This window comes from Eulemur rufifrons, chromosome 17, assembly GCF_041146395.1.
Source record: "Eulemur rufifrons isolate Redbay chromosome 17, OSU_ERuf_1, whole genome shotgun sequence".
Classification (NCBI taxonomy): domain Eukaryota; kingdom Metazoa; phylum Chordata; class Mammalia; order Primates; family Lemuridae; genus Eulemur; species Eulemur rufifrons.
Window position 1 is genome coordinate 454908 of NC_090999.1, and position 20191 is coordinate 475098.

General features: G+C 50.4%; 1 protein-coding gene across 1 annotated transcript in view; it reads right to left on the reverse strand.

Annotated features, from left to right (window-relative positions):
• CEP72 (centrosomal protein 72) overlaps window positions 1-19820 on the reverse strand; it is a 35114-nt gene extending 15294 nt beyond the window's left edge. The window contains exons 1-5 of the mRNA XM_069492868.1: window positions 19739-19820; window positions 14349-14476; window positions 13318-13510; window positions 11055-11163; window positions 1088-1266 (exon numbers count right to left, since the gene is read on the reverse strand). Coding sequence (XP_069348969.1) covers window positions 1088-1266; window positions 11055-11163; window positions 13318-13510; window positions 14349-14476; window positions 19739-19820 — 691 coding nt within the window. The remainder of the gene's footprint in view (window positions 1-1087; window positions 1267-11054; window positions 11164-13317; window positions 13511-14348; window positions 14477-19738) is intronic.
• Between the last annotated feature and the right edge of the window lie 371 nt (window positions 19821-20191).

Consider the following 20191-nt stretch of genomic DNA (forward strand, 5'->3'; position numbering starts at 1 on the left):
ACTCTCTGGACGCAAAACCAGTGGATAAAAGGACCAACCATACGTGGGGGGTCCTGACCCACCAAATCACACACAAAAACTAACCCCAAACAGTGAACTGCCCGGACACTAAGACGACAGGGCGTCTGCAGCAGGCTCAGGAGCACAGGGGGACAAAGAGCTCTTCACGGGACACAAAAGGCCCAAACCATTAAAGGAAACAACTCATAAACAGGCCTTCATCAAAATTAAAACTTCTGGTCTTTGAAGCATTGGTAAGGAAATGAAAAGGCCACAGAACAGGAGAAAATCCGCAGTACTTACGTCTGAGAAAGGGCCTGTTTTCAAAACCCACAAAGGACTCTCACAACTCAACACCAAGAAAGGGAACAACCCCACTCAAAAGGGGGTGGGCAGAGGTGTCACAAAAGATGAACAAACGGCCAGTATTCCAACGTCAAGTCTCCAGGAAAACACAAATTAAACCATGACACCCGTGGTTTAGGGAGCGCCGGCAGGGAGATGGCTCAGGCCACAGGTGAATCTGGGATTTCAGCCCAAAACTCACATCTCAACCTGCTGTTGGTTTCATGAGAAGCTCTCAGAAACTCGTGATGGTGCAGGAACAAAGGAAGCCAAAGCTCGTGAACAAGCCCCCGTGGAAAGCAGAGTCCCTGGGCCGAGCACACCAAGTCCGCGGCCCGAGTGGGAAGTCCACGTCCTGGTCGGCCCGCAGGTCTACACGGGGCAGCCTGGGCTTGGTGTGTGCTGAGAGCAGCCACGTCGCCCCGTGGCTGACGTGGGTGGCAGCTCTGCTAGCCATGGACACCTGACCCTCTCGTTTTTTTTACACGGTTTACCTTTTCCCGTGATCTGAGAAGAATAAAATTTAAGTAACCACGCACTATCACTATGCTTGACTCAAATACATTAACTTTTCCTCTTGTAATTCTGCAGTCCAAATTGCTGGCATTCAAAAGCACACGAACACTTCACGAAGAGCCCGTCCTTGCAGGTGGGTCTCCTAAGAGGCGCACCTGTGCGTGCACCTGTGCGTGCCGAGGCCCGTGCCCGCGCCCCCCAGGCCCAGCGGGGCGGAGCCGCACACCTTGGGAGCCGCGCGAGTCCGCCTCGTGCCTCTGCTGGCCGGAGCCTGCGCCCCCGGGAGGCCCGCGCAGGTCCCACGCGCACTCAGCGATGAGGCTCAGCACCGCCTCGTCGTCCGCGTCCACGGCCCAGCGCGTCCTGGCTGGCGGGCCGGCGCCCGCGGCTCTGGGGCGGCGAGGTCTGCAAGGAGAAGCGGGTGCGTCAGCCTCCCTGCGCCAGCGCTGCGCCCCGCCGCTCAGCTCCCGGGACCACCCCAGGTCGCCGAGGAGGAGGAGCTGGGGCAGCTGCGGCGCAAGGGACCTCAAGGGACCTCGTTACCCTGCTCCCCGGACAGCGGGCGAGGGACAGCGGGCGAGGGACAGCGGGCGAGGGACAGCAAGGTCACGTGATGCCAGCACCGCCCCGCCCCCCCCCCAACGGGCCCAAAGCAACAGTTCGTGGAGTTCTGTTCTGCAATCTTCCAGCACGTTAAAATTCAGCTTGCTCTTTTCCTAGTACCTCCTCAATCAGATACATGTCATTGAGATAGAGGACATCATGTCCCAACGTCTGTTTTTACGTTAAGGGAAAGAAACTATGTCCACGCTGACTCGACACGCCTCGCCAAGGGACCCTCTACGCGAAGGTGAACGCACTCGCAGGGGCCTCGTCTCCTACAAAGGCAGTTTGAGCGGCCGCTCTGCACCCACCGCCAATGCTGCTTTCACGAGGCGGCGCGTGTGGACGACCCCTGACCCACCGAGGGGGCCGGTCCCGCTCCGCACCCAGCCGAGGACTGGCAGGCCCCAGAGCGCTGCCCCAAGAAGGGGACCTGGGTTCTGGGGCTGGCTCTTCCCCCCGAAACCTGCCGCCCGAGCACAGCTCAGAGGGTGCACTGTCGCCCCTGGGTGGGAAGGACCCTGGCCCAGGCCATCGTTAGGTCCCTGGACTCAAATCTCTGTGGCGATTCAGTCTTGAGACTATCAGACAGGCAGTGCTGGGGACCCACAGCTAAAGCTGCTGCATGGCAACACACGGCAACGGTTGATCACAGAGACAGTCCTGCGGGATCTTAGTCACTAAAGTGTTTAGTGTCACTTTGATATTAAGCATACTCTATTCAGATTATCCAGATATTAGAAACTGCGTATGGTATGAGGAGTAACTTTACATAGGGTGGCACTCCACGTGTTTGTATGTGCACTGCAGAAAAAATGGAAAACTGGTTACGGTCACACGGAGGGTGAACCGGGGAGGGGAAGAGACTTTTACTCACTTCTTAAAAAATAATTTCTGTGATGTTTGCAACATTTACAATAATGAAATATTATTGTAAGGTTCTTAAATATGTGAATCTAGAAAATACAGTAAGATATTAATAAGAGATCTGTTGACTAGAACACAGCATTCCCAACCACGCTGAGTGAAAATGCCTAGTTTATTTCTCACATGTATTAATACAATGACAAAAGAGAAAAAATCTGAAACCATTCTTATAAATCAGAATATTAAAAATGTATTCAGCAGAAGTGGCAAAGAAAGTTACTCCAAATTCAGCATCTCCATGAAAGCAACTAAAAAACAAGAGCAGGATCAGGAAGGGGATGTCAGAAACGACATTTTTGGATCTCTCTGGAAATTAACCAAAGACTTACACACCCAGGTCGCGGTTACCCGGGAGCAGCTGCCGGGGAGGACAGTGACTCTGTGGTGCTTGGACCTGCCCCGTCTGACCCTGCTCCAGCCCTGCAGCAGCTGCGAAGTGACAGCCAGATTTGAGGTGCACGTTGAGCATCCTTAACCCAATTCCCCAAATCTGAAATGTTCCAAAATCTGAAACTTTTTGAGCACTGATGCTTTTGAGCTCAAAGGAAATGCTCATTGGAGCATTTTGGATTTCAGATTTTTGGATTAGGGATGTTCAACCGGCAAGTATAATGCAAATAATCCAAAATCTGGAAAAACACAAACTCTAAAACACTTGTTTGATTTTTTCTTGCTGATGTTCCTGAGTTCTATGTAGATTCTGGTTATCAGTTCTTTATTGGATGTGTAGCATGAGAATATTTTCTCCCATTCTGTAGGTTGTCTGTTTGCTCTCTTGACAGTTTCCTTGGCTGTGCAGAAGTTTTTTAATTTGATCAGGTACCATTTATTTATTTTTGTTGTTGTTGTGATTGCCTTTGGGGTCCTCTTCATAAATTCTTTGCCTAGGCCAATGTCTATAACAGTTTTTCCAACATTTTCTTCTAGAATTCTCATAGTTTCATGCCTTAGGTTTAAGTCTGTTATTTACTATGAGTTGATTTTTGGGAGAGGTGAAAGGCACGGATCCTGTTGCAGTCTTCTACATGTGGCTATCCAGTTCTTCCAGCACCATTTTTGAATAAGAATTCTTTTCCCCAGTGTATGTTTTTGTCTGCTTTGTCAAAGATTAGATGTCTACATGAGGATGGTTTTATGTCTGGGTTCTCAGTTCTGTTCCACTGGTCTATGTCTCTGTTCTTGTGCCAATACCAAGCTGTTTTAATTACTATAGCCTTGTAGTATAGCCTAAAGTCTGCTAAACTGATGCCTCCCAGTTTTCTCTTTTTGCTTAAGATGGCTTTTGCCATACGGGGTCTTCTCTGGTTCCAAAGGAAGAGCAGAATTATTTTTTCTAGGTCTGCAAAAAATGATTTTGGTATTTTAATAGGGATTTCATTGAATCTATAGATCACTTTGGGCAGTATAGACATTTTAACAATGTTGATTCTGCGACCCATGAGCATGGTACAGTTTTCCACCTATTTACATCCTCTATTTCCTTCCTCAGTGTTTTGTAATTCTCCCTGTAGAGGTCTTTTACCTCCTTAGTTAAATATATTTCTAGGCATTTTACTTTCTTTGTTGCTATTGTGAAGGGTATTGAGCCTTTGATTTGGTTCTCAGTTTGACTGTTGTTGGCACATAGGAATGCTACTGATTTCTGTACATTGATTTTGTAACCTGAGACTTTGCTGAATTTGCTTATCAATTCCATCAGTCTCATGGCAGAATCTTTGGGGTTTTCTAGGTATAAGATCATATCGTCAGCAAACAGAGATAGTTTGACCTCTTCTGCCCCCATTTGGATGCTCTTGATTTGCTTCTCTTGTCTGATCGCTCTGGCTAGGACTTGGGCCTCTACCCAAAGGAACAAATGACATTCTATAAAAAACACATCTGCACTAGAATATTTATAGCAGCACAATTCACAATTCACAACCCAAGTGCCCATCAATACATGAGTGGATCAATAAAATGTAGTATATGTATACCATGGAGTTCTACTCAGCTACAAAACACCATGGTGATATAGCACCTCTTGTATTATCCTGGCTAGAGCTGGATCCCATTCCAGCAAGTAAAGCATCGCAAGAATGGAAAAACAAGCACCACATGTACTCACCATCAAATTGGTATTAACTGATCAATACTTAAGTGCTTACTACCATACTTAAATATGGTAGTAACATTCATCGGGTTGGGCAGCTGGGAGAGGGGAGGGGGGATGGATATATACACACCTAATGGGTGTAGTGCGCACCATCTGGGGGAATGGACACACTTGAAGCTCTGACTCGGGTGGGGCAAAGGCAATATATGTAACCTAAACATTTGTACCCCCCTAATATGCTGAAATAAAAAAATTTAAAAAAAAACAAGAATTATGCCAAGTTAAGACTTAAGTGGAGTAAGTCACTGCAGATGTGGGGGAAATAGCAAGAGAACTAGAGTTAGAAGTGGAGCCTGAAGATGTGACTGAATTGCTGCAATCTCAAAATCGAAGTTTAACGGATGAGGAGTTACTTCTTATGGATGAGCAAAGAAAGTAGTCTCTTGAGATGAAATCTACTTCTGGTGAAAACACTGTGAACACTGTTGAAATTACAACAAAGGATGTCACATAAATAGACTATCACATAAATTTAGTTGACAAAGCATTGGCAGGGTTTGAGAGCATTGTTTCAAAATTTGAAAGAAGTTGTACTGTACTCAAAATGCTATCAAACATGTGGCATGCTACAGAGAGGTCTTTTGTGAAAAGAAGAGTTAATTGATGTAGCAAACTTCATTGTCTTATTTTAAGAAATTGCTACAGCCACCCCAAACTTCAGCAACCACGACTTTGATCTGTCAGCAGCCATCAATATTCAAGGCAAGACCCTCCACCAGCAAAAAGATTGCAACACACCTAAGGCTTGGATGAACATAAGCATTTTTTAGCAACAAAGTATTTTTTTGTTTTATAATTGATATGTAATAATTATACATATTTATTGGGTACATGTGTATTTTGATATTGCATATTGATATTATAATGTGTAATGATCAAATCAAGGCATTTAGGATATCTGTCACCTCAAATATTTGTGTTGGGAACATTTCAGATCTTCTGTTCTAGTTATTTGGAAACACAATAAATTATTACTAATTATAAAAAAAGAAAAAAAGAAAATCGCTCAAATTTGCTTTTTGTCCAACATAATTTCCATAGTCTAAAATAAATATAAAATAAACAGCAAGTAATAAGTCATTAGCAAAAAAATAAAGTGAGAAATATGCATTTTAAAATGATGCATAACATAACCACATTCATTTAAGAATGTGTTCCTGTATCAAATGGCAAATTTCAACAATGCTAAAACGTCAATTACTTTTGCACCAACCTAATAAATCTCTAAGCCAGGTTAGCTAAGAAAAAATAGAGAAGACACAAATTAATAACAGAAATGAAAGATTATCACTACACATCCTATAGACATTAAAAGGACAATAAAGAAATATTATGAACTACTCTATGCCCACAAAATTGATAATCCAGATTAAATGCACCAGTTACTTTAAAGACACAATCTGTCAAAACTCACACAAGAAAAAACAGACAATCTGTGCAGGTCTCCATCAATTAGAGAAATCAAATCAGTAATGAATAACCTTCCAAAACAAAGAGCACAGGCCCAGACGGGTTCTTGGTGAACGCTACCAGTCACTGAAGACATCATGCTGATTCCCTCCAGCTTCTGCCAGAGGAGGGAAGCAGAGAGATGACTTCCACCTCGCTCGACGCGGCCAGCGCCACCTACTGCCCAAACCAGACAAAGACAAGAAAACTACAGACAGAATCTCTAACCAACACAGATGCAAAAGTCCCCAACAAAATATTAGCAAATCGAATCCAACGATCTCAACAGAAGTACATGCCACCGTCAGGCAGGATTTATTCCACGTATGCGAGGCTGATTCAACAGCTGAAAATCAATCACTGTGGCCCTTCACAGCAACAGGCTGACGAAGGACAAATCACATGATCATATCAACAGATTAAAAAAAAAAGACAAAAAACAGCATTTGAAAAAAGTCATCCATGATAAAAACTTTCACCAAAGTAGGAACAGAGAGGAGCTTCCTTAACTTGACAAAGAACATCTGCAAAAACTCACAGCTAACATCACACCTGATGGTGAGAAACAGGTGCTTTCCCGCTAAGGTCAGGGACAAGGCAGGCATGACCCCCATCGGGCCTTTTAGCATCGCACTGGAAGTCCTAGATAATGCAATGAGACCAGAAACGATATGGAAGGTATATAGATTTGCAGGAAGAAATAAAACTGTTTACACATGACATGACTGTCCATGTAAAAGGTCCCAAAGAATTGGCAAAAAAACCTTGTGGAACTCATAAGTGATCACAGCAAGGCTGCAGGATACAGGTGCTACGAGGTGCGCCCTGTCCCATCAAAAGATACACTGAAGTCCTTGCCCCTGGGACCCCAGAATGTGACCTTATTTGGAAACAGGGCCTTAGAGAGATTTTCAAATTAATATGAGGCCATTAGGGTGAGCCCTAAGCCTCCATCACTGGTGTCCTTATAAAAAGGAGAAATCTGGACACAGAGGACAGACATGCACAGGGGGACACGGCCGCGTGGAAGTAGGGGCTGGAGTGAGGTGTCCACCAGCCGAGGACACCAGAGTCCAGGGCAAAGCAGGAGCGGATTCGCCTCGCGGCCCTCGGCAGGATCCAACCTGCCCGCGCCTCCATCTCGGGCCTGCAGCTCAGACTGTGGAACGATACACTCAGCTGCTTTGGGCAACCCAGTCTGTGCCACTTGGTTACGTCGGCCCCAGGAACCCAGCAAACAAGGTTAGTAAGTAAGAGGCAACTGCTGTCTTAGATGGCCGCAATGAACAATCGGAATTTGAACTTCAAAACACAATACCACTTACATGCGTATGGGAAAATGAAATAGGTAAAAGTATAACAAAATATATACGAGATCTGTATGAGGAAAACTGGGAAACTCATGAAAGACATAAAAGAAGAACTAGATTGAGAGATATTCCATGTTCATGAATAGGAAGGCTCAGAATCATCGTTAATTTTTCCCAATTTGATTTAATGTAATCCTAATCCAAATCCTGGCAAGTTATCTTGTGGCCATCTGCACACCGATCCCACACTTCACCGAGAGAGGCGCGAGCCCAGGACGGCCGGGGGATGCTGAGGTAGAAGAGCACAGTCAGGGCTGGAGGCCGCCTGAGTGCGGGACGTCCTGCACAGCTGCGGTGAGCAGGACAGTGTGGCACTGGTGAGGAGGGGACAGGCAGGCTGAGGCACAGGACAGACCCACACCAAACGGTTAACTGATCTCGGACAAAGGAGCAAAGGAAATTCAATGGAGAGAGGACAGTCTTTTCTCCAAGTCATGCTGAATAAGTGGACATCCACGTGCAAAAAATAATAGAAAAAAAATCTAGACACAGATCTTTCAACTTTCACAAAACTTACCTCAAAATGGATCATGGACCTACATATGAAATGCAAAACTATAAAACTCCTAGAAGATCACATGGGAGGAAACCTAAGTGACCTTGGGTTTGGTGATGACTTTCTAGAGCACATTCATGCAAGAAAAAGTTGGTAAGTCGGACCTCGCTGAAATCAAAACCCGCTCCGTGAAAGACACTGCTGCTAGAATGAGAAGAGCCACAGACTGGGAGAACACGTTTGTAAAACACGTACCTGACAAAGAACTGTTACCCACACATACAAAGGACTCTTAAAACTAAGTAAGAAAATGAACAACCGGATGAAAATGTGCACAGGAGCTAAACAGACGTCTCGCCAAAGAAGATACACAGGTGGCAAACAGGCCCAGGAAAAGGTGCCACCACGTGTCTTTAGGAAGCGCAGACTGAAATGGCAGTGAGACACCACCACACACCTGTCAGAGCGGCCGAAATCCAGAAGACGGACAGCACCGAATGCTGGTGAGGGTGCACAGCGAGGGGACTCCCACCCCCCAGGGCTGGGAACACAACACGGCACAGTCATTTTGCAAGACAGTCCGGCAGTTTCCTGCAACTCTAAACATACCATGGCCACACAATCCAGCATCAAGCTCTTTGGTATTTGTGCAGATGCACTGAAAACTTACGTCCACACAGAACCTTGCACATGGATGTTCAGAGCAGCTTCATTCCTACCTGCATCAGTAGGTGAACAGATAAACGGTGCTGCACACAGACAACAGGACATTATTCAGAGATACAAAGAAACGCGCTACCATGACACGAACAAACATGGAGGAGCCTTAAACATGTATGACTGTGCGAGAAAAGCCGACCTGGAAAGGCTACGTACTGTACGATCCCAACTACGGGGCGTTCTGGAACACTCAGAAGCACACACACGGTAAGAAAGGTGAGAGGTTTGGTTTCGGGCAGAGAGGACTGAACAGGTACAGCGCAGCTGAGGGCAGTGAAGCCACTCTGTGTGACACTGTGAGGGTGGACATGTGACATCAGGAGAACACAGGACACAGTAACAACGCACCAACTGGCTCGTTGATCGCAACACTTACGCAGATGTTAGCAACAAGGGAAAGGGCTGAGGGTGGGGGTGCGTGGGAATTCTCTATGCTTTCTGCTCAGTTTTTCTATAAACCTCAAACTGCTCTGAAAGATAAGCCTATTGCAATGCACTGAATGTGTGCGTCCCCCCAAATTCCTAAGTTGAAATCCTCACCCCCAACATGGTGTGGGGAGGCGATCAGTCACAGGGGTGGGGCCTCACAAGTGGGATTCGTGCCCTTATAAAAGGGACCCCAGAGAGCCCCTCACCCTCTCGTGTGAGGACAAAGCGAAAACTTGACAGTCTGCAACCCGGAATCGGCCCACATCAGACAGACCCTGCTGCACCCTGGCCTCAGATTTCAGCCTCCAGAACTGTGAGGAACAGTCTGTTTTTGTAAGCCACGCGGCCTCTGGCACATTGTCACAGCAGTCCAAGCGAAGACACCTACTGACTGTAGAAAGACTCCCAACCTGGAATTCCCCACGTCGGGTGTGAGGACTAAGACACACGTCACGCTTCGCCTTGGGAAGCTGTCTGAAGTTCGCTTTCATCGAGCAAGCCACAAGCTCAGCCGTTCCGCGGGAGTTACGGTCGATCCAGAGGGCAGCAAGGCCCTGGCACCCCTCCCTGGAGCCCAACATACCCCAGCCCCTCACGGCAGCCCCACGATGACAAAGGGCCGTGCAGAGGGGTCTGTCCCGGGTCCAATCTGCAGGCAGAGAGCACAAAGGGCCCCTGTGCACTGTGCCACTTCTCGGCCTCCAAGTTGCTCCTCCGTGAACCACAGGCTCAGGCCAGAATGCTGGTGGGACACATGTCAGCGCTCTCTGCAAAATCCTGTGCGCCAGCCAAATGACACAGCAGCCAAGACAGTGAGCAGAAATAGCAGGGTACTAGGTGCAGCTGTCTACACAGCAGTTAGTCTGGTTTGAAATGGCAGGGGAAGGTGGCATCTGAGGGACAGGAGAGCTCGAGGATTTGGAACCATTCCTGAGACATCAGAAGTCAGCAAATAATGGCCTGCGGCCAAATCTGGCCCACTGCTGTTTTTGTAAGTAAAGTTTTATTGGAACACTGTCATTCGTTTACCTATTGTTATGGCTGCTGCCACAGCACAAAAGGAGAGCTGGATGCTGAGACAGAGATTGTATGGCCCACAGAGCCTGAAACCTTCTCTCTGGTCCTTTACAAAAAAAGCTGGGGGCAGGCGCAGGGGGCAGTGTAGGCAGGGGGCAGTGGGCAGGCACAGGGGGCAGGGGGCAGGCACAGGGGGCAGGGGGCAGGCACAGGGGGCAGGGGGCAGCGTGGGTAGGCTCAGGGGGCAGGAGGCAGGCACAGGGGGCAGGGGGCGGCGTGGGCAGGTGCAGGGGACAGGGGGCAGCGTGGGCAGGGGGCAGGTGGAAGGTGCAGGGGACAGGGGGCAGGAGGCAGGCACAAGGGGCAGGCACAGGGGGCAGGCACTGGGGGCAGTGTGGGCAGGGGGCAGGCGGAAGGCGCAGGGGACAGGGGGCAGGCACTGGGGGCAGCGTGGGCAGGGGGCACTGGGGGCAGCGTGGGCAGGGGGCAAGCGAAAGGTGCAGGGGGCAGCGTGGGCAGGGGGCAGCGTGGGCAGGCGCAGGCTCTCCCACCAGGAAGGGGAGACGGGAAGGGCCCATCCCGCAAGGGTCTCGGTCTCGGGGCCTCGGACGGGGTGGGGAAGGAGGGCGTGTGCAGTAAGACTGAATCCTGCCCGTCCCGCAGGCGTTAAAGTGCTCACATCCCACAAGGGGATCTGGCTGCGTGAGGACCTGAGGAAGCAGCTCGGACAGACCTGGAGGCGGCTGCAGCCACAGTCGCCTCGAAGAGCAGCCGAGTGGGGGCGGCCGCTGTTCCTCCCTGTGACGCCTCCGTCCCCTGGGGCTTACACGCGCTGCTTTAGCAACCACTTCAAATGCTAAACACTAACTTTTAGACAGTGGAAAATGGGGCGAGAGCCCTGGCCATCGCTCTTCCCTCCCGTGGGCACCCGCCCTTGGAGCGTGACGGGCGCAGAAGCCGCAGGGCTGGGCCCCCGTCCCACCCGCAGGCAGCCTGCCGGCTTCTCCCAGCTCCACACGTCTGTTCCTACCTTCCAACTGTCAGAGCGGCAGACGCGCTCTCCCCTGAGCCGAGTGAGTCCTCCGAAGCAAAATGCAGCCGGGACGCCTTCCTCTCGCTCTCTCTCACGGGACGGTCATCTAGGAGAGAACACCCAGGGCTGCGGCGGGCAGGCGGCGGCGCCGTCTTCCACCCTGGCGCACGCCGACAGGGCAGGGCGTCCGTCCCCTCAGAGCTGAGCCTGCCCCACGGGCCCAGGACAGGAATACTGGGCTTTGGGGTACACGTGGTTTCCCAGAGATGCCAGCGTGACGCCGAGGCCACCGGCCCTCCCAGAGCAGGAAACACAGCACGCCAGCAAGGGCCACACGTGCCCCCTTCAGTGCGCACACTGGGCCACAGAGCCCCCGACTGTCCTGCCAGCCCCTGCCAAGCAGTGACCGCCCCGTGGGACACAGGACATGCTGTCATCACAGGTGGGCACAGACGGGCCCCCAGCCCTGCCAGACACTCGGCACCACCACTACCCCAGCCCCGGCTGTTCTGGGCAGCTGAGCACCTGCGGACACGAACCTGCCCAGCCCAGGGAAGCCCAGCCGGGACGCGAGCTCCTCTGTTAGTTCCTCGAATCACTTTCAGAAACTTGGAGAAAACTGCTTTGACAGTTATTAAACAAGTGGTCTCCTGGCAATGGTCAGGCTGTGGCATTCTCGCCACGGCACTTCTTTAAGAGGATTCTAACATCTCCAACCTGTGCTGTTACAAAACAGGCCTGAAACAGAAGGGCCCTCTGCACTCATTTTTGACAGACAGTTCTCTTCCGTCTCCAGAAACCTGTCCGAGGTACGAAGGAATGCAGTGTGAAATGCTAGACTGCCGCATACAGACACACGGGGGATCACTCCATGGTCAAAACTTCCCAGGCCCCTCGGTGATAGAACTGCCAACTCCAAGCACAACAGCCCCGGGCAGCCTGGCCGGGCCCCGGCTCAGCGTCCCTCACTGGGGCTCTCAGCTGCTCCGCGACCTGCTCTCACCTAGGGGAGGGGCCGCGGCAGTTCCCCGCTCCCGGGGCTGCGAAAGGACAGGCGAGGCCAGGTGTGCACAGCCTTTGCCCAGCGTCACACAGACGGACGTGGTTGAAAGGTGAGGCCGACCCCACCTTTATCTCATGGGCACCAAAAAGTCCTGACCAGCCCACAGCTGTCAGCGCACAAGGCCACGCAGACTCACGCACGGACAGCCGGCACCCACCCAGGCCGCATCAGCCTCCTCCCGCTGCTCACTCAACACCGACACCCAAAGCTCAGTTCTCGGAAAGCAATGGAATGCTCCCCACAGCTGCAGAGGACAAGCTCGTGCCGGGCATGTCCAGTGAGGGGAAGTGTTTTGTCCTCTGTCGATTCTTAATTCTCGCTACCTGGCTGGGTTCAGAAGGCGGGCTCGGTTCTGACAGCGCGCGTGGCAGGTCTGCCGCTAGGAACAGACACCTGCAACGTCAGGGGCCCTGGGTCCTGCCGGGCGCTGTCCCGTGAACCCACAGACACTAACCCCAGGTCTCCTCACCACAACCCTGTGACTTTGGCATTCTGACCACCCCTTCACGTGCAGACTGAGGGTAAGAGACCCCAAACCCTCTCCTTCCCCACGGACCCCCGGGCGGTGTGCCCTCGGGCTGAGGCCTGGCTCTCTCCCTGGGTGTGTGACTCGGGCTGGGATCGGCAGAGATACTGCCGCAGTGCTCACGGCAACGGAAGCTGACTTGTGGCCGCCCCAACCCCAGGACCCTCTCTACGGGGGGCGGCTGCGGGGCCTGGAAGCTCTGCCTGCAAGACTGCTGCAGACCCACGTCTTTCAGGAACACAAGGCTGTGAAGCCAAACGGCCACTGCACTTTGTCTCTTCTCAGCCCTGCCACCCGGGGGGACAATGAAATGCTCGTCCTGTGTCCTTCCAGGTGATGCAAAGCCAGGTGGAGCCCAGCTGTCCAGCTGAGCCTGGGAGGACGCCCAGCGGCTGCGCAAGGAGGGCTGGGGACTCTCAGGAGCCAGGTCAACCGGCTCGAGGGGGGAGGGCCGGCTCAGGACAGGCAGCCTGGCCACGGCCCTGCTGCCCCGTCCTGCAAAGACGCAGGGCCGCTAGAGCTGTGGTCTGCGGGGACTCCAGCCATCAACACGGAAGGTCAGCTTTCCTATCCAGTAGGAATCAGAGTGACCCAGCCAAGAGCACAAGGCGCCCGCCACGGCGGCACAGAGCAGCACACAGCGCGCCGCCCTCCCCGCCCCCCCAGCCTACCCAGCTGTCGGAGCTTGGGGAGCAAGTGCACGACAAAGAGGCGGTAATCAGACTCCTTCTTCACTACAGGGTTCAGCCGGAGGTCCACGTCTGCGAGCTGGGCTAGCGGGTGCAGCCGGAAGACTTCCGCCAGCGAGGCAATGCAGTTGTAGTAGAGGCTGAGGGTCTGCAGCCCCGTCAGGTACTGGATGCCCTGGCAGAGCAGACACGCGATCAGGCCACGCAACCTAACGAATGCGCTCGCAACGCACACCTGCTGTTCCCCAGAACGGCTCAGAAATGAGCCGTGTTCTCACCTGTGAAGTTCTCGGTGCTTCACACGGTGAAACGACCATGCAGGCAAATGTGAAATGCCATGTCTCCCACCGTCGTTAAGCTAATGAGTTACACACACGGTCTCTTCTCACCTGCACTCAACCTTGCAGGGTAAGAGCGGCCAGTGCTACCACACAGGTTAGCAAGCAAGGCCTGGGCGGGGGACAGACGTGGGCTGCAGCCTGCATGTGACTGGGAGCCCCTCCTAGGCCCTGTGTCAGACGTGCTGTCTACACAGCACCACGTTCCAGCGCAGGAGTTCACGCCATGAGCAGGGTTTACACAGAGTCCCTCCGCCACCCCCCATGACCTCCCACGAGGACGAGCGCCTGCCCCTGCTGGGCACACGGCAACAGCCCGAGCTGGCTGCACCGCCCGTCGAGGCCGTCTGAAGAGCTGGGCTGGGAGGGGAGACAGGGCAGACCCACAGGCTGGTCTTTGGGGTCCTCTCTTTCTTCATCGGAGAACGAGGGCAAGAGGCGATGTGACGTGCGAGAGATCAGCTCGCAGTAAACACAAGAACGGCAACGTGAGACTGCCGATCGTTGCAGATCAGAGGCACTAAGAGCAGTGCTAGAAGGACTAGGATAGTTCCAATCGTACAGTTTACAAGTATGACAAGCACAGTTACAAAAGATTGTATTTTACCCTAAAAGTACCTTCCACTGACAGTGATGGCAATACATTGTCTTGTAAGAAACAAACCCGAAACTTACCTCCAGGCTAACCAAGGAGTTGCGAGAGAGATCTAAAGATTTCAGACCTGTTAAATTCATCAAAGAATTTCCTAGGTGAGTAATCTTCTCTTGGTAAGTTCCAGGAATAGATAAAGACTGAAGCTCAGCTAAGAATAAAAAATTACGAGATTTTAGTCTTTTTTATCAAAAAAATATTATAACAAAAGTCCAAATTCTTAGGTTTTGGAAATACAGCAGATACTGACAAAGACTCTTTGACCAAACTTTACCCAGGACCCGAATCTTCTCCTAGGCCACCTGCACACTTCCTTATGCAATCCAGTTTTAGCAGAAGCGCAGCCACGTCAGTTTAGCAAGAACCCCACCCTCAACACCTGGGCAGACTCCTCACGGCCAGCCCCCCAGGTGCTGTCCGCTGCCCTGGCCTGCCCTCCGCGCCGCCCTGCTGGGTCAGTTCAGCCGGAGCCCCCCACCTGCCTGCAGTGAGCTTTCTGCCCACCTGTCCTCGCTGTGGAGAGCTGAGCCCGGTCGCTCTCCCACGGCAAGGCCCCGTTTTCTTGTCCCTGAACCTGCAGTGACGACCCTGGGTCAAGTCTTCCTTACCCGCTTTAACAAGCACCACTTAAAACATTTTTCTTTAGCAACACACATAAGAAGGATGAAGCAAAAGATAAATTTAATGCATTTAGCCCACCATGGAATAAATCCCTTTATCCTCCTCCTCATGCATTTCTGGATTTTCCAAGTTTTCCTAGGGAGCAGTACACTAACCTCATAATCTGAAAGTGTCGCTTAGAAAAAGAACGTAACTCGTCCAAGATTTGAACGTGGACACCGAGAGTGAGGCCTGCGTTCCGCGTTCCAGCTCAGGCTTCTCTCCAGGTGTCCACGCCCGCGCCCACCCTGCCCTTGACGGCGCCTCCTCCAGACCCCTCACCAGGAAGCCCCTGCTAACTGACCCCGACTCCCACTCCGGCTGCTCACCCCTCGCCCCGCGTGGCCTCGCACAGGGACCACCTCCCGAAACCCACAGTCCACCCGGCCACACTGTCCCCAGCACACCTGCGGGCAGGCTTTGCACACTCGACAGCAACCATTGGATGATCAATGAAACCACAAAAATAAAAGTTTCCGTAACCAAAAAGACAGTGTGGATCCGAATGCACCCATACTTTCCCAGGAACATCTACGTTTCAAAATATGTGTTAAGTTTACAGTTTGGTCTGAGCGTTTCCAGTTCCAGACAAGACAGACACATTCCACCTGCTCCTCTCCACCTACCACACTTAAACATCCGGGAAAACACAGGAAACAAGCCCCGGAAGACTCTGGAAGGAGGGAACAGAGGCCTACTGTCCAGGGACCTCAGGTCTCAAGAAACGACCTGGCAGTGAGTTCCCTGGGCTGACTCTGGGTTTGCTCGTCTACTGCACATCCCAGTCTGAGGGCCAGAGAAGCTGGCAACGCAGAAACACCAGCAGACACGGACCGAAACACAAGGTGGGCCTGCTTTTTTCAGTCAAAGGACCAGGAGGGGGACCTTGCAGGACAGACTCCTTTGACATCATCAACCCTACCCCAACCACACACCAAAAAAAAAGGTACGTCATACACCTGGTTTTGTGCAGGGGCCGGCACCAGGACTACGTGAGTGGATCCTGAGCACTGCCCAGGCCTGGCTGTGGCAAGCGGGTGCCTGTCACCTCCTGGCCCGCAGGCGTCTGCCAGGGGCTGTGTGCGACACAGGAGCCCAGCTACCACCCCAAGCCAGCACCCAGCAGGTGCTAGGAATGAGCACGGATCTTTAAACAGGAAGCAGTGCCTCACAAAATAATACCCCAATGTCCAAAATATAATAAAAAATTATCAAAACCCAGAAAATTCTCCATTTGAATGAGAAAACACAATCAACAGAGACACCAACAATAAGATAACAAAGAAGTCACAATTACCTAACAAGGATTTTAAAGCAATTGTCATAAAAAATACTTCAGTGAGAAATTATGAATACTCTTGAAACAAATGAAAAAACAGAAACTCTTAGCAAAGAAACAGAAGATTTAAAGAAGAAACAAACAGAAGTTTCAAAAATGAAAACCACAGTAACTGGAACGAGAAGAAAACAATCCCAGGAGCAGCGCAAAGCAGAGTGGAAGAGTGAGCACAAAGACCCAGTGGCCTGAACTGTGCAGTCTGATCAGCAGGGAAAACACAGGCTGAAGGAAAGACACGAACAGCCTCAGGGACCCGTGGGAGACGACAAAGAGATCTAACATTCACTCATGCCACTGGGAGCTCCCACGAAATTTCAGAGTTCCAAAGAGAAAAGAAAGACAGTGTGGCTGCAAGTCAAGATTTTTTTAGTTGAAGAAATAATGGCTGAAAACTTCCAAATTTGGTAAAAGGCATAAACCCAAATATTAAAGAAACTTAGAAAATCACAAATAGAATAAACCCAAAAATGCCATGCCCACACCCATCAGAATCAAACTTGTGAAAACTAAAGACAATGAAAAAATTCCGAAAGCAAGCAGGGAGAAAAGGTGCGTTACGTAAAGGGGAAAACCAATCACAGGGCAGCAATTACTCTTCAGAAACCATGGAGGCCTGAAGGAACAGCACAACATATCCAAGTGCTGAAAAAAAAGAACTTTCAACCCAGAAATCTATATCCCTTTGGGATTGAAGGCAAAGTAAAGATATTCTCAAAGAAAAATGAAGAGAGCCTGTCATCAGCAGACCCACCTGAAGATAATTAGAAGGAAAGACAAAAGGAGGAAACCTGGAACATCAGGAATGAAGAAACAATCATAAAACAGGTAAACGTGGATAAATGTCTCCCCAAGTTTTTAAATGTTTAAGTTTTTAAATTTTAAATGTTGTAAAAAATCACATCATTAATGTAGTTATGAAGTATGTAAAGGAAATAGTTAAGACAACTAAATTCTACGTGGTAGTAAGGTTTCTACATTTCACTTGGAAGTGGTCAAATGCTCACACAAGTAAATTGTGTTGAATTACATGAATATACTATAATTTGTAGAGCAACCACTATAAAAACCATGCAAAGAAATATACTCCAAAACTTAAGAGATAAATCAAAATGGGATACTAAAAATATTGAAGTAAACTACAGAAACGCAGGAAAAGGGAAATAAAAGAAGAAAAAATTAAGGGAACAATAAAAAAACAATAAAATGGCACATTTAAGTTCTAATATACTAATAACTACATCAAATGTAAATAGTCCAATGCACTACTATTAATACAAGACAGAGATTAGCAAAGGGGATAAAAATAATGAACCAAGAAACTAATTACAAATATAAGTATAGAGGTGGGTTAAAAGGTCAAAATAAATAGATGGGAAAAGATAATGCCATACAAACACCAATCTAAAGAAAGCTAGAGTAGCTACGCTAATGACAAATAAAGTAGATGTCTCCACAAAGAAACTTACCGCTGCAAAGAGGAATAGTACATATGCTAAAAAGGTCAGTCTACAAAGAAAACACAAAAATCATAAATACGTATTCCATCAAATGACATGGCTTCAAAGCACATGAAGTGAAAAGAGAAACAGACAAATTTACAGTTTTGGCTAGGGGTTTCAATACCCCTTCCTCATTAATAGGATCACTGGGCAGAAAATCAGCAAGGACACAGAAAAACTGAACAGCGCCACCAGCCAAGAGGGCCTACCTGACACACAACACTCCACTCAACCGCAGAATACACTCAAGTGCGCTTGGACCATTCAACAACATAGACCAGATCTTGGGTCATAAAACAAACCTTGACAATTTAAAACAATTAAAATTAGACAGAGTATGTTCTCTGCCCAGAATGGAATCATACTAGAAGCAATAACAAACAGAGAAATAACAGGAAAATCTTCAAACACACGGAGCCTTAAAAACACACTCCCAAATAATCCATCATCAAACTGGACGTCTCAAGGGAAATTCTTAAAATACACTGAACTGCATGAAAACAAAAACATGACATAACAACACTTATGGATGCAGCTAAACTGGAGGGAAATTTATAATACTAAATATTTGTATTAGAAAGTAAAGTCTCAAATCAATAATCTAAGTTTCTACCTCAAGAATCTAGAAAAAGAAGAACAAAATAAGCAGAAAGAAGGAAATAATAAAGAGCACAAATCAACAAAATTTGAAAACAGAAAAGCCCTGGAAAAAATGAATCAAACCGAAAGTTAGCTCTTTGGAATGACCAATAACATTCACAAACCTCTAGCAAGACTAAAAAAAGAGAAAAGACACAGATTATCAATATTATGAATGGAAGAAGAGATATCCCTACAGATCCTGCAGCCGTTAGAGAAATCACAAAATCACAAATCACGTAACAGGCTAGAAACAGAATACCATAAACAGCTCCATACACGTGAATCTGACAACTTAATTCACAAAACCCCCAGTGAAAACTCACTCAAGATGAAACTAATAACATGAACAGTTTTAAGCAACCAGAGATATACAACTTGTAACTTGAAAATTTCAAAAACAGACATTTATAGGCCCATATGGTTTCAGAGGAAAATTCTGCGAACCTTTCAAAGAATTAGCATGAATTCTACACAACCCCTTAAACACCACAAAAAAAGGCAACGCTTCTCAACAAAGGTTATGAGCTCAGCTTCACTCTGATGCCAAAAACAGTACAAAAAATAAAAAATAAAACTAGCTACCAACATCCCTCATGAACACAGAGAGAAAAATCACCAGGGCAGTGGGACCACAGAGAATCCAGGCTAGAGAGCAGGATTCCCCGGCAGGAGGGCAGTGGACGGTCTTCCAGGAATGCAAGGATAGTTTGGTATTTTTCCATCAGTCTAATAATGCTCCGGCTCCTAAAACCCACACGCTCTTCCCGGAGTAGAGCCAAGCGGCAGGTGCCCGCGCTCCCTGCACGGCGGTCAGACGCCGCACCTCAGACGCCGCACCTGGGCGGTACCTCAGACGCCGCATCTCGGACGCCGCACCTCAGACGCCGCACCTGGGCGGTACCTCAGACGCCGCACCTCAGACGCCGCACCTGGGCGGTACCTCAGATGCCGCACCTCGGACGCCGCACCTCAGACGCCGCACCTGGGCGGCACCTCAGACGCCGCACTTCAGACGCCGCACCTCAGATGCCACACCTGGGCGGCACCTCAGACGCCGCACTTCAGACACCGCCCCTGGGCGGTACCTCAGACGCCGCACCTCAGACGCCGCACCTCAGACGCCGCACCTCAGACGCCGCACCTCAGACGCCGCACCTGGGCGGTACCTCAGACGCCGCACCCGGGCCGCACCTCTGGCCCCGCAGAGGCACCCCCGCCACCGGCCAGGGCCCCCAGGCAGGCGAGCTCCGTGCCGCCCCCCTGCCCCGCGCACCCAGGTCGCGGTGAGGCGCCAGGCCGCTCTTCGCCCGGACCGTCTCCTCGCTCAGCACCAGCTTCCGGGTCGCCGACGCCATGGTCTCAAACACGACGCTGCGGCGCCTGCGCGGCGGGCGGGGCCTGGGCGGGCCCGAGTGGGCGGGGCCAACCGCCTGCTCCGCGGCGGGGCGGGCGCTGCGAAGGCCCGAGCGGGCGTCGGTGGCGCCGGGGACCCAGCCGCCCTCCCTTCCCCTTCTGACCTCTGCGGACCCCGCCCTCGGGGTCCCGCCCCTTCTCTCCAGCCCCCACCCGCCCGGTACCTCGGTTCCGAGCTCTCTCCCTGAGCCAGGCACTGGCCCGGGGCCTTCCCTCTCGGTCCCAAGGCGGTGGCTGCTCCACCCACCACGTCCTGAGGTCCACGTGTCGTGTCTTTCCTTTTGAGGGCCCCGACCGGCTCTCTCGGGGACGC